Source organism: Leptosomus discolor, chromosome 8 (assembly GCF_034619465.1).
Source record: "Leptosomus discolor isolate bLepDis1 chromosome 8, bLepDis1.hap2, whole genome shotgun sequence".
In the NCBI taxonomy this organism is placed as follows: Eukaryota; Metazoa; Chordata; class Aves; order Leptosomiformes; family Leptosomidae; genus Leptosomus; species Leptosomus discolor.
In genome coordinates, this window is record NC_141398.1 from 16,139,038 (window position 1) to 16,159,782 (window position 20,745).

General features: G+C 37.4%; 1 protein-coding gene across 1 annotated transcript in view; it reads right to left on the reverse strand.

The window, feature by feature from the left end:
- The window catches only part of SEMA5A (semaphorin 5A), a 214,324-nt gene that overhangs the window by 131,121 nt on the left and 62,458 nt on the right, over positions 1-20,745 (reverse strand). Inside the window, exon 4 of the mRNA XM_086468949.1 lies at positions 3,630-3,692. Within this exon, the coding sequence (XP_086325075.1) occupies positions 3,630-3,692 (63 nt within the window). The remainder of the gene's footprint in view (positions 1-3,629; positions 3,693-20,745) is intronic.

The following is a 20,745-nucleotide window of genomic DNA, read 5'->3' on the forward strand; positions in this document are numbered from 1 at the left end:
ATTTAGTCATTGGAATTGTTCAGAGTCACTTTTCTAGCTCTGGAATGTAGCTCAGCTGGTTCACTTTTCAGATGCGCAAAAGATATGTGTGTTGAGAAAGTGGCATTGGTGAATGCAAAGGACTTCAAAACCAAAGGTTTTTTCAGTTTGGAGGGTGGTGGTAGGTTTGGTGGCCACCTTTTCCATAGTCTTATTCTCCATTTCATCTTGACCTCTATGCCCTATACTTTCTTACGCTGCTATAAAAATACCTCCAAAAGATTGAAATTCATCTAGCAAGTACTTTCTACTTTTACATCAGTATACCCGAAACAAAATACAATTATTAGAAACAAGTCAGCAGCCAAGCAGGCTAGGTTGCTACTTAAGTTTAAGACCAACTTAGCAGTTCAAGGACAATCAGGCTGCATACGGCTATCAGTTTGCAGCAATGTTTCCTGTAGAGGTTAACATTTTAAATACACCTTTGTTTAACTTTTTAATACTGAAAGTTCAGATGCTAACACACACAGCCATTAGAATCTTAAATAAGCAAGGGATAAGAGACTTCAATTACATTTTTTTTAATCTCTCTTTGGTTTATTGTATTTTTACCATGTGTATTTACATTTGTTTCTTTATAACAGTCCCTACCACAAGTGCCAGTCTGAATGGCCAAATTTATTTTCTTAACCATGTGTGGTGTTTTAGACTTCTAAATGCTAACACATGCTGGCCACAAGGACATCATTTTGTCTGACTCACTCCTGGAGCCACTAGTTATTTTAAGCAACAGCTTAAATTGGTGGATAAATGTCTGAAGTCTCAGTAACAAACATCAGCCTTCAAAAGTCAAGTATGCATAACACTGTCAAATGTGACAGATGTCCCTATATATTTTCCCCTTCGGCTCTTTTTCCTTATTGGCTCCTAAAGCATAAACCTCAGAACAACAGCTACTGCTATCAGCTAGAGGCAAAAATTCTGTGCAGCTTCTTTCTCAAGAACAACAACAAGAAGGTTGTTTTTAACTGTCCATTATTCTCAAGAGTACTAGAGTTCCTTCAGGCTTCAAAGCTAGCTTCTGGTTTCAGGGCACTCCATGAGCAAACCAACTTTTAGTTTTACCACCTGAACTCATTGCCCCCACACTACTCTGTGGGCAGTAGATCTTCAAGGGAAACCGGGATTTGAATGAATAGCTTATCCATAGACATCTTTGTAATCCTCATTTCTCCTTTGCCACAGTCAGAGCTGGCCTTGTGTATGTTGTCTCCAATCTTTCCTGTCCCTTCCCTACAGTCACACATGTCTCTGCCCTGAAATCTGAAATCACCCTGAGAAATGTTATAGAAACGCAATCCCCAGTGTCTCTTCAATTTGGGTCTATTTATACAACAACAAGTAAGCAAGCAAGCAGACTTTCTGACAACACTAACTGGAATTGTGTCTACCAGGGGATTTCCTCTGAAGAGGGACAATTCAGTGTAGCACTGGAGTGAATTCCTCCTGGTCTGATAATTCTGTTTTCCAAGGGGAGGCTTTTGTGGCTTGGCTAGGAAGAGCAGCAGACCACAGATTAGGTGCTTTCCTCATCTGCATGCATAAGCTCTCCTTATACAGACAGTATAGTGACCTCGTTTTAATCTTAGGGCATAAGGCAATAAAAGACAAACATCACTAGGCTATCCTTTCTCTGGACTTACATTTAGCCTTTGATTTTAACCTCGATCACTACATTGAAAGCAAAACAGGCATGAAAAGTTCAAAAAGACAGTTGTAGTTCCAGCTGAGTAGGTTGCCTCAGTCAGTATCTCTGCATTCTCCAGCAACTCCTACATGAAACTTTCAGGCCACAAAGTCTGCACACCAAAAAAACACAAACCCTATGGTAATAAAAAGAAAAGAGCTATTTCCTCCCAGTATTACCTTTGAATGTAACGACATATAAAGATTGTACTTCTCTTCTAGATTGTTAGGAAAAAGGCTACAGATACAAATGAAACACTAAATCTTTATCCAACTAATAATAAAACTAAGAAACAAACTCAGAGGTCGTTATTAGAATAGTGTTTAGAATATTGGAATACTACTTTACAGTGACAGCATAACTTCAAATCACCAGCTTCTTCAAAAGAGTGTGATGAACATGAACGAAAATCTGCACATACATACTACACTAAGGTCTATTCTTAAACGCATTTCACCAGTGTTGCTCATTTCTCCAAGCGAAATCATTTAATAGCAACATACGCTTCTGCATTGTTGAACTGAATTTGGATTTTAAACCACAAACAGTACTGTAAACATGTTAGAAGTCTTCAAGTAAAATAATTTATTTCATCTAGCTATGAATACCTTCTATATACCTAGCAAATCCTGCACCTTAATAGCAAGTGACCAGTAACTCTTGAATACATAGTTCGCACACTGGGATGGAAAGAAAGGGAAAGAAAAAGGACAAAGAAGGCAACACCATTCTTAATGCCTTTTCCCAGCACTATATATTCATTTCTACAGTGAAAGACGTTCCTTCATAAAGACAATCATCTTCCATGCATGAATTTTATGCTGCACATTCACTACATTTGCTTTATTTTACAAGTAATTCCATCTTTTTCTCTCCTCACAGCATAACACTGCCCTGCTTCTGAAGTGACGCCATTCTTCTTTTTTAATCTCAAACGGAAATGGATAGGCCAAGGGTACACTGCAACGTTATTCTCCAGCACTCAGTAAAAAAAGTTGGAAAATAACTGTTTAATGGGAGAAGTTACAAAGTCAGTGATTAGATGACTATGCAGGAGACTTCTCCTTTACTAGACAGCAGAAGCATTTGGAATATGTTTTTGAAGCTTGGGGTTTTTTTGAGTTTTGCACATCAATAACATATGTTGATGTGTTCTACCGAAAGCAAGAGTGCTCTTCCATAGCTATTGCTCTTGAAGTGTTTTCCCTTTATGTTTTAACTCAATTAACTTTAATCATTAAACAGTATAATAATTACAGACATAGACTGCATACATTTCTAACCGCTTTTATAATTAATTTGATAACTAGCTTCAGCTTTGGACAGCCACCACAGGATACAGCACCCATACAGCTTCCATCTTAGCACTGCACTTACCTATGCTTAATAAAAGAAATTGCAGTTGGCCAGATAAGGAATTGGTTCCGAATACTAAAAATATATCAAGTCCCATGTCTAAAAAGTTAGTGAATTCCATATTATTTTCTTCGTAGTGCCAGTAGATATGAAATATAACTGTTCCTAAAATGGCATCTAATATACAAGGAAAGAAATTGAGGATTTTTACAAAGTAATTACACAGTTGTTTGGGATTTACTGCGCTGAAAATGAAGTGAGAATACAGCCTATTACATATGACATGTTGTAGAGTAAAACAGTAAATTGTTGGAAACTAAAGTTCTTGATCATTTCAGAAAAGAATCACTGACTGTACCTCTCACACCACACTTCCTATATTGTTTTTTATTCCTTTGCTTATACATCAGCGTCAGACTCCTTTCCTACAACTCTCTTTGGAAAGGGAGACAGTAAAAATGCATAAGGTAGAGATTTATACACTGAATTACACCTGCTATTAACATATAAATTTTATTAAGCAGAACAGCTGTCTCATACTTACCTTTGATTTGCCTTTACTGTAACAGGCTCTTTTAGTAGCTTCATCACACTGCCATTCCACTGCCTGCAACCAACAGGAATTAGTTAGACATGCAGGGAACACAGAAATATAAACCTCAGAGCTGTCTAAGCCCATCCTTGAGACATGTTTCAGGCATACTGATGATCAGCTGTGGGTGATTCTATTCATAATTGTCTTACAGTCTTTTTCTCCTTAGAAATGTAGTTTTGATGCTGATGGTTTTTCAGCATCTTAATCCAAAGTCAAGCTGGCCATCCCCATGATTCACTGTACCTACCACTACAGGAGAAATAACCACAATCACATTTGATGTTATTTAGCCACTTCTATATGAGTCTTATTAAGGCAAGCAGTTAGGAACACAGAGGACAGCTGACCCTCGCTCCCCAGCAGAGCTGGGCTGCATCACCACAGCCTCAGACGTCAGCTCTGCTGAGAGACCTTGTGCCATAGGAAAATGTGCCCTGTTGCAGTTTTTGCAGTATTTACCTCAAGCATTAAATGGAGATTTTAGTTTCTCAGGGTATGACTGCAGCACTAATCAGAAGGACTAAAACATCCATTCAGAGAATGAAGCACGGGAGGACACATACAAGACAACAGTGAAACAGAGCACTGCAAAACAGAAGCAATTTATCCTCATTTTTGAGCTGCCTTTCTGCCAGGACTGTAATACCTAGTCTGCATTACTACAGTTTCACTGCATGAGTTAACTCAAATTATTTCCATATTTAACATTCAACAGCTATGACTTGAGAAGTCTATTGTCCAGTGGAGCAGGTCGTATGCTTGGTGTTTATGTACCACTACACGTACATATTGGAATGCCTGCACACGCTGTGTAGTCAGAGTGTGTTTTAAATCACTCTTCATTCTTTCTCCTTGACAGTGTACATCCATGTGTTCTTTAGATAAAAATGCCACAAAGCACTATACCTTTTATCAGGAAGAACTGAGATTTCCAAACTAACTGCTGTTGCTTAATTATTGAAACCACAATTTTTATTTTTATTTACCAGGAAATAATGAAAGACCCTTCATTCAGATTTAATACAGGTAATTTTTTGTAACTGCCTTTTAACGGAGACTATATTAATAGCAAGTAGAATCTACAATTAATAAAATCAACAGGGTAAAAGCCTATTTAAGCTAAAGCAGGAAATGCTTTCAGAGTATACTACGCAGTGCTCTTTGATCTGTGTTTCAACAAGCGCAAGAATGAGCTTTTCCATTTCAGGTGAAGGAAAAGACTTATAAAAACTAACACCATTACTTCTCTTTCTCCCCCCCAAACCTTCTCATTTACAGTGTTTGCTTTTGCAGATGAACAACTACAGCATATTGGGGGATATATTGAAAACTTCTGGAAGAATCCACTTGTGAATGACCCTAGTGTTTATAACAAACTGTATCCAGCAGCATGAAAGAAATCTCGTACTGACTTAGATAAAAAAGCAGCAATGCATTAGACAAAAAAGTAGCAATAACTTAACTCTTCTGACCCTCTAACGAAAAAAGTGATTTACATCCATAACGGAGAACACAGTACAAAAGACTGCTCTTGGATGACCAATGTAAGTTCAGAATCAAGCCATTATGACACCCTGAATATTATATGCTACTAGATAGAAGTATCTGACACGGAATACATTATCTCTAAACAACACCAAAAGAAAAAAAAAATCAAATGCCCGGAGAAATGCAAGAGTTACTAGTAGGAGGTCAGAACAGAAAGATTTAGTGGAATATGGATGCCTAAAAGGAAGGTTTGAAGGAAAGTTCTTGCCAAAACTGAACGGAAAAGAATATATCAAGCATGAACAGTAGGAAGACAGAAAGATTGGATTAAAGATAAAATGCTTAACAATAAATAAACTTTCAGCGACAAAACATCCAGCATTGCTCTAATTCCATGGTAAAAGAATAATTTGATATGAAATGCAAAAGTTACACAATGTCACAAAACCAAGAAAATTAAGTACAGTTCTCAGAAATTGAGAGTTTTGGAAAAGGAAATCAACAGACTTTGGATATGGGAAATTCAGAAGCCAAAAGTGACAGTTCTTTAAGCATTCCACGAAATCTGAGAAAAGCATAAAATGCATCTCTGCAAGCAGATCGTGGTTGGAGAATCTGGGAACTCCAAGCATGTAATAATGAAAGTAAAATTTAGGACAAGTCAGGCAGAAACTTTACTAACTCTGGCCCCAGTGAGAGAATATCATGACAGCATCTCCCCCTCTGCTCCCCTGTTCTCTGTCAAGTGATCACAGAAACCCAGCCTATATACTGTTTCGGAACAAAAGAAAGAGGTGAAGACAGACAATCTTTTCAATGTTAGCAAAGCCAGGTATCCATCCCTGGTGGGATGGACTCCTTAAGGAGCTTGCTAACTGCCACACTTCTTAGAAGGAATCAAACAGTAAATAATGTGACAATACAGAGATATGGCTCTTGGTGGAGCCTGTAGGAATGGCACACCCAGCATTACTTTAGCTCAGAAGTGGTGAGTTGGAAACAATCACACACTGTTAGCTTTTAGTTGAATGTTCTTTTAATTAGGATAAATGACTTAGCTATACTTTTCAAATGTTAAATATGAATAATTTTACTACCACATCACAAATGTGGTAGTAAAACCACTAATACCATTATTAGCACAACCAAAAATAAACTTTATTTTCTTTCTTTAACATCCACTAAATGCATAGATTTAAATAAAGATACTAAATATTAAAACATTATGCAATATTTTTCAATACCATAATTAACAGCAAATACAAGAACCTAAACAGAATAAACATCTGTAATTATATATAAATATATATGCTTGCAAACTAACCAAACGGCAAACTCTCGGGGAAAACCCTGTTCGTGACAACATATGCCAAAGGAGTAACATTGTCTGGACAAGAAGTGTAGACACACTGGGGACAAAGCTAAATGCCATCTTTGAAATCAAGTGTTCTTATAGTCCTGTAGCCCTAGGTCACATTGCTGGAGGACACAGTAACAGAGCAGGCTGCAAATGAGATCTATTACAAAGGCATCTGAAGAGAGCTGCATAGTTCAAACCATTGTACTTTGGTCCCTAAGGCTCCCGCATAGATCAGTAATGCATACATATGTCCTAGTGCTGATTAAATGAAAAAAGCAGGTCTAGACAAATATTTATATAACACATATAGCTTTTTTTTTTCTTCTAATCCTCAGGAAATTTGGGGGAGATCCCCACAAAATGGAAATTCAGATATTCAACACAGCCTACTGGTAATATACGGGGGAAGACAGGTGGAAAACTCCTCAAGTTAAATGTCATTTCAATGTGGAAAAAGAGGATAAAAACGTGTCCTGAATCTTCAGCACATAAAGACAAAACAAAATGTCCCAACAGAATAACAACAATGTGGGTTTTGTCAGTAGAAGCTCCAATTTTCACATAGCAAAATATAATCTTCAGCATTCTGTGTACAGTTTTTAATTAATATTATAATTACACTTAAGCTGGCAACAAAATTCATTGAACCAAATCATAGATACTCAAGTTTGTTCACCCTGGGGAAAGAGGAAACAGGGATTCTAAACTTAACTGTTAGAGAAAATAAGGATGGGTAGGACATCAGCTACTGCTACACATCTCCACAAAGAACATAGCTGTGTAGGTTAAGGAGTAGGGTTTAAGGTAGCACATCAATCTGTTTCTGATAGCAAGCTGATGCTATTTACAGTGGCATGGCTTTTACAAATCCTGCTATCAATACGATCTTTCAAGCATCTCTATAAATTTAATGTCTTGGCAAAGTTTGTTTCCAATTTCCCAATCTTCAACATACTACATTCTAGTAGACATAAGTAAATCTTAATTACATAACAGTCAACAGTAAAGCAGTGCAAAATGTTTGCAGTGAGATTTTTAGCCCTGTGAAAGTCACTGTGGCCAACTGCAAAGACTGAACATGATAGGGCCAGCCACTAACAAATGACAGACACTCTCTATTAACCCCTCTCCCCTCCCAAAAAGGCAAAAGTAGAGAGAACAAGGGAGAGACACTACGATTTGGAAAAGAAAACTAAAACAGCTTTAATGAAACAATAACAATAAAAGAAAAGATAAGAATAAGAATAAGGAAATAACGAAATATATACAATATGTACAAATAGATGCAAAACCAATACCAAACCCAACTCCCCCCACCCTGATGACGATACGTCAACACCACGCTGCAGGGCTGGTACTGGGGCAGTCCCAGGCTGGACTCTGCAGCAGACAGGGACAGGATGCAGGAGCTGGACCCAGGCACTGGATTCAGGGATGCGCGGATCGGGATCAGTGATAGAAGAACAGAGTCCTCCTCAGATGTCAGCCATCGAAGAAGAGAGATTGACCCTCGTGATCCCTCAGCTTTACACTGAATATCACGTATATGGGATGGAACACTCTGTTGGTCAAGTTTGGGTCACCTGTCCGGTTCACTCCTCCCTGCAGGTGCGACCCTTTTTCGTGCTTGCGACCCTTTTCACTCCCGGCACCCCAACACGCAGTACAAGATTTAGCAGGGACCTTGGTCGCTATAAGAACAGGTACAAGCAAGAGCCTCTCTGCATCCCATTCCTTGGTACGAACTATAAACATCAGGCCTTATCACTGCTAGAAGCAGTCACTGTCTGGAAAAACAGGCTGCTGTTTCAGAAAGTGCGTTTAGTTAGAAGAGACTGAACTGAAAAGTTAAAGCACTAAAACTGAATTAGTTCTGGTTTAGCTCAAACCAGGACAATAGGCACAACTTGAGCTTGACCTAGTCCGATCAGAAGTCACAGTTCATTTACATACTATTTTCTTCAGTTAAAAAAAAAATACACAAACCACAAAGCTCCATACAGTTTTCACATAAAATAAGACTGAAGAGAAACATGGCTTTGGTGCACACTTAACTCTAAGTTTGAACTCAAGTTTCAAACTGATTGCAGGCATCTTTTTGTAACACCTCAATTGTAAATAACCCTGTCAGTGTTTGAAACGTTACATCATCTATGTTTGTAAAGCGCTTCAAAACCTTCAGACTAAATCTCTCCTGGCATTTTCAAGGGATAGGTGGGAGGAGAGAAATTTTAGACAGAGAAGAAATTCCAGCTCAAGCTATATAATGAAAGTATATTCTTCAAAATGAAGAAAAATATAGATCTAACACCCATTTATGTTATGTTACAAATTACAGTATTAAAATTAATTATATTATTTGGAACAACAAATATATTTCAGTAGCTTCTCTATTTGGATGAACAATAAGAGTCTTGCTTAAAAGTTAAACTATTGTACCTTCAGCAGCCAAACTAAATAAATGCAAAGAAATTAGCTCCAATGGAAACCAAACAAAATCTCCAGTCTACACTGATTTATCCCAATACTTTAGAAGAATACTAAAAGAGAATCCTGGGAAGTGTAGAAACAGTGAAAAATGTTCACGTGTCCCTCCCATTTAAGGACTAGATGTCAACAGATTCTCTTCATGCCCAACATGCAGCAAAAAAGTCCTAAGGCAAGACATCTAGAGGTCCCTTCCAACCCAAGTTATTGTATGATTTTCCAGAAAAATTACAATTACAAAAGGGAAAACCAAATCAAAATCCTATATAATTTAACTTTAATAATGTCCCTTTCTAAAATTACAATTTTAATCAGTAAATGCAGACAGGAAATTCGAAATTTGAACACAATCAATAAAGGACTGGTCAATAATGTGCGATAAGTGTCAGTTGTACTTACATGCCAACAAAATAACCTACAGTGGAAGCTGCACATGTAACTGAGTACAATCAGATCTCCTGGAAGAACTATACTCCTATACCTACACAGATACTCTTAACCTATTCATGTAGACAGGTACACATTCATATGTACTTTTATACATGAACTTCTTTGAAGTGTAGAAACAGAATGTACTCTTACATTTCAGAGAGAAAGAAGTTAATTAGTCAAGAACCAAAAAATGAACAGAACAGTATTCCAGACAGATGGTCCAGCACTTCTTAGGCAGATGGCTCTGCTAATTAGATACTGGCAAAAATAACATTAAAGAAGATGGTTTAATTACACAATGACAAAAATTAACAACTACATATTTCCTTTTTTTCATTTTCATTATCTGCTTGCTTTCATCTCTTATATCATGTGTTTAAGCAATACTATGGGGAGTTGAGGTATAATCGCAATAACAATAATAATATATGTCAAACATGAGTAATATTGCCTTACTGTTCACATCAGTCCAGCAACAGAATGGCTTCAAAATGTTGTGACTTGTTTGGCGAGGGTGTCTTGCAGCTTGCCTAATTAGCTTTCAATGAACATATATGCTGGAGTCCAAAAGCCGAGTTTAAAAGAGGCCATAAAGTGTCAGGATTGTAAATGCAAAGAAAGAATGTAGCCAGTAAGAAGTATACCAGCAAGACATTAGCAGCGAATTAGCAGCCAGAGTTAGTTGTGGTTTTGATGGTTACCAGAGATTTTAAGGCGTGCTTTGGTATAACAACATCCTTGCTTCCAGCAAATATGCAAAGCCACTTAAGAAAGATTTATAGCTCTCTATACTTCAGAAGAACCATTTTCCTTGCTTTCCACTGAGTCATGACCTCTCGTCCTTGAAGCCATTATTGCTGCAGCTGACTGTTTTCCCCATAGGCTCCTGACAAAACAGTCAGCTTCGGAGAGTGATCATCCTCTGTGGGAAAAACTAGAGTAAAATATTAAAAAGGGACTTCCCTTTAACACAGCTTTCCCTTTTGGCTCACCAAAAAGGAAAAGCTCGTTTCCAGGGACTAAGGGCATCCTGGTTAGGCTTTCCTGTGAAGCAATAGGCCAGCAGCTCATACAAGAAGTCCAACACCGTACGGACAACTTTACTAATTGGCTACAGTCACTGCAGTACCTTGCCACCAATTATCACATGTAACTGCCAGTTCTCCTGGGAACAAATTTATGTGTGTTTTCATTTGTTCAGAACCAGCTTTTACTGTTCATCTACAGTTACAAAATTATGGTTTCTTATAAAGTAAGCAGTGTAAAATATATGAAAATAAACATCAAGTCATGCTTAAATTTTCCAGGGTTTGGAATTCAAGAAGAACTGATATCCCCTGACAGAATCATAATTTCATACTTAAACCAAGTAATACATGAAGCTTTATATGACATCAAGGAGCTGATGTTAACTTAATTTTATATCAAATATAATGGCCTGAAGTACATAAAAAAAGCCAGGAGGGAAGTATGTACCCTGCCAATTCATGAAGTATCCAACGTTTTAATTAGCTTATTTTATTAACTATGCAAATAAATAGTTCTTGAAAATTGTCAGAATTAATATGATAACATTAAAAGAAAAAGTTAAGCATAGCATAGAAGAATTTAGAGTTACCAAGACTTTCACAAACCCTCAGTGTTGGGCTACTCCACTGACTTTAATGACACGAGGCTCTGCCCAAGACTGAATGAACTTCACAAATGCCACCTACCTATCCATTTGTGCACTCCTCTCTTTGATTCTGCAAAGATTTCTAAATGTCACAAAACACACATTTGGTTTATATTTAACAGAGACAGGTTTACAGAGGAAAATGCAGTTCCAAACCTGGAAGTTAGCAACTCAAACCCTGTACATGTTTGGAACTAGGGTTTTTAGTCCTGCTCCCAAACAGTTAGTCAAAAAACCAAAACTATTGCACTGTGACTTTCAAAGTTTTGAATGTTCCAATCTGGAGTTTTAAGGCTTTTACAGTTTTTATGGATATTTAAAAATTGAATGCAGGATTGTGCTAAAGGGGTAAAACAACAAAATGTTCTTGCATTATCAAACTTGGCAGCCATTCAGCAGGTAGGAATGAGATTTCATAACCTATTTTTTAATGTGCATTCTGAAATTATACTACATGTAGTAAATTTAATGTATTGAATAAATTCTATGTGAATCGTTTAAGATTTAACATCTGTGTTAGCACACTGAGTTTTAAAGTGTTTCCTGCTTTTTGGCAAATGAGATTTTATTAGTCTCCAAAACCTTTTGAAAGCAACATTTCATTCTACTTTTTTACAAATAGTGTTTTAAACTTTTAGGTGCTGATGAGAAACATCATGATTGTCTTTATTTCAAGGAAGGGAAAGGTATTTCAATGTAATTTCATACTCCCCAGCCCCCTAGGTTAAATAACAGAGTAAGTGGGGAAAAAGTAGTCTCCTGGAACTCCAGTGCCACAAAGTGTTGGTTTGGACATTAAGCGCAGGCAAGCAGAAGTTTATTTTCCTGTACACCCGACCATTGCTGCTAAGAAACATGGAAATAGGAAGCAGGAGGCGGCACTGAATGTGGGCCATCTTGACCCATGCTAAGTTGTTGTTCAAGACAGCCATGCTGGCATGGGATGAGGGATTAAAGAATTAGTCCAGCAATCAGCCCTCCTTACCATTCGGCCACAGTGAATGAAGGTTTGACACTTTAGAAAACTTCGTGCATATTAAAAAGCTTCCAGAAATAATTTCTGAGAGGCACAGCCAACATATCAAATCTTGCCCCTGGGATGTCAAAGACAGCTGTATTATAGCTTCCAGATATGAGCTCACAAAACCAGATGAAGCTGAGAGATATGATGGAGGATGAAATTTGTAACATCTAAGTCATAGTGAATAACTGAGACTAAAAAAAAAGGAAATCTTTGTATTTCTATATGCACATATATAATTTTGTACATAATGTCTCATTAGAAAGAGAATAACAATTTTATCATAATTTCCATTTGTCTTTTATACTTATTTATTCAAACAGTTTTGCCATTAGGCTTCAGTGACGGCAGGCTTGGTCCTGTTAATAGTAATACCCACCTATCATTCTAGAGAAAATACTACAGTGACTTTACAATATTGTTATTTACAATAATTAAAATATTTTTAAAATCTAGCCTAAAAATGGCATCTTACAAGACAGCAAAGAGACAAAAATTGTTGAAGGAACTTTAATATATATTTTTTTCCATTAAATATGCAACCAAATCAAGGTGAAAAGATTTTAGACAGATGAAAGCAGAGAGAAAGTAGAAAGCTAACAACAGAAGAAATGTAAGAACCATTAATCTATGCAGCTTGTCCAGTGAAAAGCCAGTGAAGAAATAAACGGCTCAACAACAGCAAAGTTAAAGTAATTGACCAGAAAGGTGATTTTGGAAAATCGAGATTGAGTTTTCTTCTTTCCATTTAAAGATTACACATAGTTATCTAAGACATTTAGAATGTGGATGGGGGAAAACGGAACATAGTAAGAAAAACACCACAGAATTTCCAAAGAGTTGGCAACAGAGTTGATGGCAGCACGACGGACAGTTCACTCAGGGAAAGAAGAAACAGAGTAATTTCTATTGTGGTTATGTTTACTTTAAAATAATTGGATTTAATTTGAAAAACACTAAGATAATCTGAGACACAAAATAGCAAGAATATGGAGAAGAGTAAAAAGCAGAGGCACAGAAACGAGTGTCATCAACACAGAGATAATACTGCAAGTTGTGGAGACAGGCAAATAAAGAACAGCAGACTGAGGAAAAAAATCTCATTAAACACAAAGAGCAAAAGACGCTTATTAAAACAGGAAAGCTCGAACCTATAGCTACTATGAAAATCACTGGAGTGTAGCTGCAGTGTTAAATTATACAGAATCAATGGTGAGAAAGACAAACAGGAGCATCAGGACTAAGGACAGTATTTGCTCAGAATATGAAAAAGTCTCCAAGAGAACATCATGTACTCCAATTGCAATGGAAGGAGCAGCAGGAACAAGGAAGCCCATAATGTAAATTTAAATCACAATTTTGTTGTGAAGATTTGAGATAACGGAGAGGCTATGAAAAAGTCTGAACGTTGGTTCATTTTTCTCTTGTTTTGACACAGGTGAATAGTCTGGGGTAATGTCAATGACACATGGAACTTTTCACCCCCAGGTTATGTGTTAAACACCATTTAACTTATTAATTAGTGGAAGTCAGTGACATCTAGCAACCCAGTATTGGCTACGTGAAATAAGTGGGTTATTTCTACCCAATCTCTAAAAGCAAACATCCAGATCAAAATGAGTCATAATTGGCCATTTTTGCAGAGACAATAGAAGAGCTGCTTAGAGGAAAAACATATCCCTGTTACATAGAAAGTTGCTTAACCTCGTTCCACATTGACAAGGAGTCTTAGAAAAGCAGATAGCCAACTTTCTCCCTCATATTTCCCTCCCTGCTGACCTGATATTTCAGCAGACATAGGACAGTTGTAGGAAGCCCTACTCAACTTTCAGACTTGGAGATCTTAAGTGTTGAGAAAGTATCTCCTAAGTTTCAGAGACACACAGAAATTTTAGTAACAATCTCACACAGGGAGCCCAATTGAAGAAATTTATTTCTGAACAAGCTGTGTGATATTCTCCTCCTCCTGTAGCCTCTTTTCCATTTTTCTTGTTGTAGAAACCCTTCGATTGATACATTGGAAGACCAATATTATACTCTGGGTTTTTTTCTCCTCAAAGCTGAAAGCTCAGTGGAGGTAGCTATAAAAACATGATAAATAAAGCTCATTCAAAGAACACCCAGTGCAACTGTTAATAAGGCACTTCTATGCAGCCATGGGGCTCTTATTTCTTTTTGCAGACATCATCAGCTTTCTCCCATCAAATTATACCTTATTAACAATTCATCCCCTGATGGGTATGTTATAGCTCTTAGCTTTTTAACAGTGGTTTATATTGGATACAAGTTTAGTATTATAAATAGAAAATAGCAAAAACTTTTTTATTACTAGGAATTATTTCTTAAAAATTCTCCAGTGCTTTTTCTGCTGAAGCGAGTCCTTTGAAGTCAGTGTTCCAAATCCCAAAGCTTTTACTATTGAAAAACACTACAAAAACAAAGCGAGTTTTGTCTAGGAAGAACAGAAAAAAGGCTAGAAATTGTAAACGTTTCAATATCCACTGTAGAAAAGGGACAGCTTCTGCATAGTAGTTTATAATAGGAAACTCTTTTAGTATATGCCTGAAGTACTGGAGAACTTTAGAACTGGACCGAAGTCCATCCATTTATAGTTCTTACTTTCCTGTGAATAGTGAAATGGGTTTGAAAATCAGATCAGGCTATTCTCAGTGCACCTCCACAAAGCTGCAAAGTCAAAAAGCTCCAAAACATCGAAATTAATTTTCTATATTAAAAGGAATGTACATCAAAATAAAGATTTCTCAGTTTTCTTGAGGGAAAAAATAATGGATAATCTTTACCTCTTTAAAAAACCAAAACAAAACAAAAATTAATTTCATACACAAAACACCACTACATTTGTATCTGCCTTAAAATGCAGAGAGGAGTATGTCTTATTTTGAAACAAATCAATGGCACAACACTTGCTTAGCATTTCTCCACAATATTCAGCACGACGCACACTTAAGAAGCTCCAGGTATTAAAAGCAGCTAAATCAAAATTCACAGAGTTCAGTAAGTAAGACTTGTGCTTTTGAAAGTTATTGTGAGATTCTAATAGCGACATTCTGGACAGCCTGTCACTCTCCCTGCAGTGGAGATTTTTTCTGGTGGAAAATGCTTACTCAAATTTTTTAGTGCCTACTGAAATCACCCAGTTCTTTTATCCAAATTCAAGGAACACAAAAATTCTCACAGACCCCAAGACTCACAGTAAAGCTTGCATCTACAGAACGTTTCTTTCACTCTGAAAACAGAATGACTGAAAAATCAAAAAGAGTTGAGGGGAAAAAGAAGTCTTAAAGTACAAAGATTTAAAGAAGAGGGAACTCACATATTTAAAATGAATCTGCAATGCAAGCAAGGTTATTGCCCCCTCAGAGAAGATATTTGAGGTCTAAACTCAGACAGAACCAAACAAACTTTCCTGCAATAATTTTTCTTGAAGTACACTTCAGCCCTGAATTTTCAGCTGTCTCCCAGAACACAGACTCTTATACTGCCTGGGATCTTCAAGGGGAGAGTAAGGCTTTACCTAAAGTTACCTGCAGAACTAGAATCCATGTCTATGTTAAAGAAAGAGATGAATACCCACACTTTAGCTCTACAATACTCAAACTGTTCTACAAAAGAAAAACAGGCACATCAGCCAATCTTGCTTGCTCTGTGTGGCAAAGGAAACCGAGTGTTCCCCATTTTTAAAACCCAGGTAGAGATATCCTTTTGGCCTGCATGTTAACTGCAACTGTGAATCTACACAACAAATTCCTCAAGCAGAAGAGCAACTTCACATCAGTAACATAAGATAGGTCCTGCTCGCTGCCAGATCTTTTCAAGGACAATGCCCAACTAACTTTTCAAATGGATTAAAATAACGCGTTCTTCCTTAGCCATGTTCTTAGAAATTGCACTAGATAATTTCTGGCAACATTCATCCAGGCTATCAGTATTCTGTGTTAATCATGGTGCTTTGAATTCAGATATTTTAATACTAATTCTAATCTGTGAGTTACTGGAGAAAACAGAGGGAAGGCGGGACAGAAAGAAGGCAGTGTGTACATTTAAAAATGATGCTAGGAAGCTTGGCTGGCTGCCAGATGACCACCCAGCTGCTTTCTCATAAATTCATTTTGTTACTGATTAAAAATAGAGTAGGATGATAGGAAACTAAGACAAATTTAAACCACTTCCCCACCCCTACCTTTTCACAGGATCATCTTTACCCCTTCACTCTGGACTCCTCTACCTCCTCCCCTGCAGCAGTGCAGGCTGGCGGGGAATGGGGGCTGTGGTCAGCCCATAGCAGCTCCTCTCTGCCGCTCCTTCCTCCTCACGCTTTTCCCTACTCTGAGCAACATTCATAGCATTTTTAATCCAAAATTATTTTGAAAGTTGCAGATCTGTGAGAAAGCAGTTCCAGTTAATCTCACAAAATCTACACTATAGAGAGACATGGTAGAGAGATTTCAATATGAGTTGCCTGCAAGCAAGGACCAGACACTCCACAAAGAAACAGAAGCAACAAAACCCCCCAAAAACGTGAATGTCATGCCACTGTATTAGAATTATGGAATTACAGGGGTGTATATATTATATATACATTATATATATATAGATCTACAAATTCCATAATTTTTATTATAGAATTATTATATGCGTGTTTTTCAATTTTTTGTTTCGGTTCTGCTCTTTTTTTGGTAGTAGTTTGCATGATACCCTCTTCAAATATATGCATGTTCCTATTCTTACATGATAGATTGGATTACACTGAAAATGATGAAGATCCATTAATACACATCATATTTTTACAACTAGTCAATAGGGCTAACCAGGCCTCTAGCAAAAGAATCTGCTTTTAACTCTTCTTGTGTACTACACATCTTTCTGAAACCTCCACCATTTAGACTGAAATTTTACTCTGCTAGAGAAGAACATATGGGAGAAATAAGTTATTTGTAAGAATGAGAGTAGAGGAAAATAAGCATTTTCAATTGTCCTATTTGTAAAACTCTTTTCTGCCTCTTTCTTCTTCCACACACACAATTGTAAAGCGATTGGGCTGAAAATAAGATAACATAGTAGGCAGCTTTTTTAGAAGTTCTATTCTGTGCTTGACCAGAAAAAAACTGATTTTACGAAGTTATTAGGGTAGTGAAATTTCAGAACAGAATTAAGATAATGAATGCAAGTGAGCTGGAGTTTGCATTTTTTTCTTATTTTTCTGGGATGATTAAATAACATCTCAATAACTTTATAGCGACGGTTGATGTCCTCAGGCAAGAAAACTCAATTGTTCAAAATAAATCCTTCTGCACCAAAAAAAGTTCCCTTGTCAAGAACATTATGTATTCCCTAAAAGATAAACCGCTTCTGCTAGTACTACTAACAACAACAACTCTAACACCAATAATAGCAATATTAAAGCAAATGAGTAAACTATACAAGGAAAAAGCAGTACCCCAAAATGAGACGGGTATATGTTTCATTTTAGAGCACTGACTGTCCCCCTTACAGTTGGAACTAACTGCTAGGGCAGGAGAACACTTGAAGCACAGCTGTATCAACAGAATATGAAAGCACCTAGACTAAAAGTAACATAAAAGAAAAGCTATAATACCAGTAAGCAAAAATAGGAAGAGGAAGACATAAGGCTTTAGTCTTTTGCTAGTTTTAATCTTCTTCTTTTACTCCACTGTCCTAAATCAACTGCCAACAAACTGCTGCCCTGTATTAATGGCAGTTAGGAATTATTTCTTTTACTTATCAACTGAATTCCAAACATACCCATGAACTCCTCTATAGTGGAATTTAGTCACTAAACGTGCTAACTAAATTAGCACATTTTAACTAACCAGTCCAGTAACCCAACAAATGTCCCCTAATGCTCACATGAGCAATTTCCAGTATAGTCATAGCATCAATAAATACAAACTTGTCTCAGTAAATGGATAGAGTAATGCATATGTGATAAATGTTTTTAATCTCAATCTAAATTACATTCAAAACCTTATTCGATGTTCTGCTAGCTGAAATTTATTTTCTAACATACATTATTTTTCTAGAATAGCTGTAGCTTGTCTTACTGTGAAAAGAATGCTAGCTTTCCAAATGTGATAAGCCAAGCAGGAATCTCAATCACTTGGCTGTTGTTCTTATTCTAATGAAGAGAGATTGATATCTCAAGAATCCTGGGGGGATAAGCAGATGTGATGCAAGGCAGAGCACAGATAACACTTTGGACTTGGTAACAGTCTGAACATACTCAAAAATGCATGCTTTCAAATCCCTCCCACTGTCCCCACCACAATAACATCTCTTATCAAAGTTTCATCCATTTTAGGAGGTTGGTGCTCCACAAATGCTAATCTGTTTGGATTCAATTCCAAACTGAAACATGCACTTGTATAAATTAAAACAATGGAACAAGCTCAAAATTTCAATGGACTGTCTACTTGCTGAGCACAAGGGGCAGATGTATTGCGCTGCACAGGGAGTACAGAGGGCATTTCCTTCTTATCTTAGCACAACTCAACACAATTTTAATTTCACTTCCTATGTTACATGTTTCATGCATGCTCCTCAACCTAAACAACCGCAAGTGGAAGCAGGATTGGGTGAAGAGAGTGCTCGAGTTACTAATACTGGCAGTCACACAGAGTAAATATCTCTGAAAGGGCTGAGTATCTCACTATCATACGTGATTATGTGCCCCAGTGAGCAGAGAGGGCAAGAGTCTTTTGATCTTTTCTGAGAAAATCACATACTGTAGTTGGAAAGAATCCTCAACTGGAGTGAGATGAAAAAGTTCACTGTAAACACCTACACAGGGACAGTGAAAGCACTGAACTGTTGAAGAATCAGATAAAGAGATACTAGGCATCTGTTGAGATGACCTTCAGGGAATCTGCAGAACAGGACTATGCCTAAGAGAGTAGACCCAGTGATGTGGTAGCAGGCACCTGAGCAGAAGAACAGGAAAATGATCCAGTGCTGGGTTCTCTCTCCCCACTGTAATATAACAGAGCAGAGAAGCCAACAAAAGGTGAGTTACAGTGGTGATTTGATCATTAGGTGTTGCACAAAGAAAGCTGAGACAAGTTTAGGGGGATCAATAGCTCATAGCATACACCATCTTCAAAGTTACTTATGCAAACAAAACAAGGATAGAAAGGGAGAGAGAAAAAGGAAAACCTCTCTCCAGTGGCCAGCTAGGAAGAGAGACGTGATTCGAGTACACAGATGAGCATCCTCTCCAGTGCAACAAGCAGTCTCCCCAAATGCATATTCTGAGGGATGCTAGGAGGTCAGAAAGTGCAGCAGCAATGGCGGGCTTCAGCTACCCTCAGAAAGTCTGGGTATGTATTACACTGAAGCCCAGCAGCAAGAGTAAAGTTCTAGACACAAATCAAGATTTTCATGAAGCAACTCAACATGAGGCCCAAGAGTGAAGAAGCAACTCTTGACGTTGACCTGAGTACCACGCAAGAATAGCACTGTAATAGCAACTACAATATATTTAGATTCAGCATCACTGCAGGAGCAACTGAATACCCAAATCCACTATCAGCATGTTCTGCTTCATAATAGGGAAGTTCAGTATGAAGAAGCTTGATAAAAAGGAGCTGAGGCAGCTGAGAGTTAAAGTTTTGCAGGCAGCATTCTCGGATACCTAGCTGGAGACACATGAAAAAAACCCTACCTATTAAAAAAAAAAAAAAAAAAAAAAAGCAGTCAAAATGAAGAAAACAATAGATCAGACTCTAGCAGATTCAATCTAAAAACCTAACAATGTAGACCACAGAGAGCTTGAAGAACGATTTGCAAAAGCCATAAATATTACTAATAAATCCTTCTTCAAACACATTAAAAGCAGGAAGCTTGACAGTTCACAGAAGCAGTAAATGATCAAAGAAGTGATTAAGAAGATAAAGCCACACCAGAAAAGAAAATATTTCCCCCCGCCCAAGTTCATCATGGAAGAGCTCAAGGAAGTTCTCATCCCAGAACGGGTGGGGTTGCTCATCAAAAACTCTGTCTCAAACTACAGTGCTGTTACAAGACATTATAGCACACAGACAAATGAAAGCAACAGATTTTCAGGATGGTTATTTATGCAAGAGTATAAAAAGACTTCAGAGACGAAAACGATGAACTATTAATCAGTGTAAGACCGTTAGCTTACAACTGCTTTGGTACCTGAGGACTGGAAGATAGCAAGTGTAATATCTATTTCTAAAAGGGGCTCCAGGAAGACCCATGGATCTGGCAGCACTGATGTCTGTACCAAGCCAATTATAAAAAACATAAGTAATAAAGATAGTGAACAAAGATGCAAGCCCTGGTATGCAAATTCAATCACCCTGGCTGCTGGGTATAAGCAGTCCAGGAGATTTCTGAAATACATTGATGACAATTTCTTGATAAAGGTGATCTTCTGGACTTGTTATCACGAAACAAGAATATGAAAGTTGACATCTGCCCTAGCTGCAGTGATCAGAGTGGGGTCGACAATTTTGAGAAAAGTAAGCAAAACAAATAGAAGAACTACAGTCATGGACTTCAGAATACCAGATTTCAGCCTGTTTAGGGACATTCTTGGCAT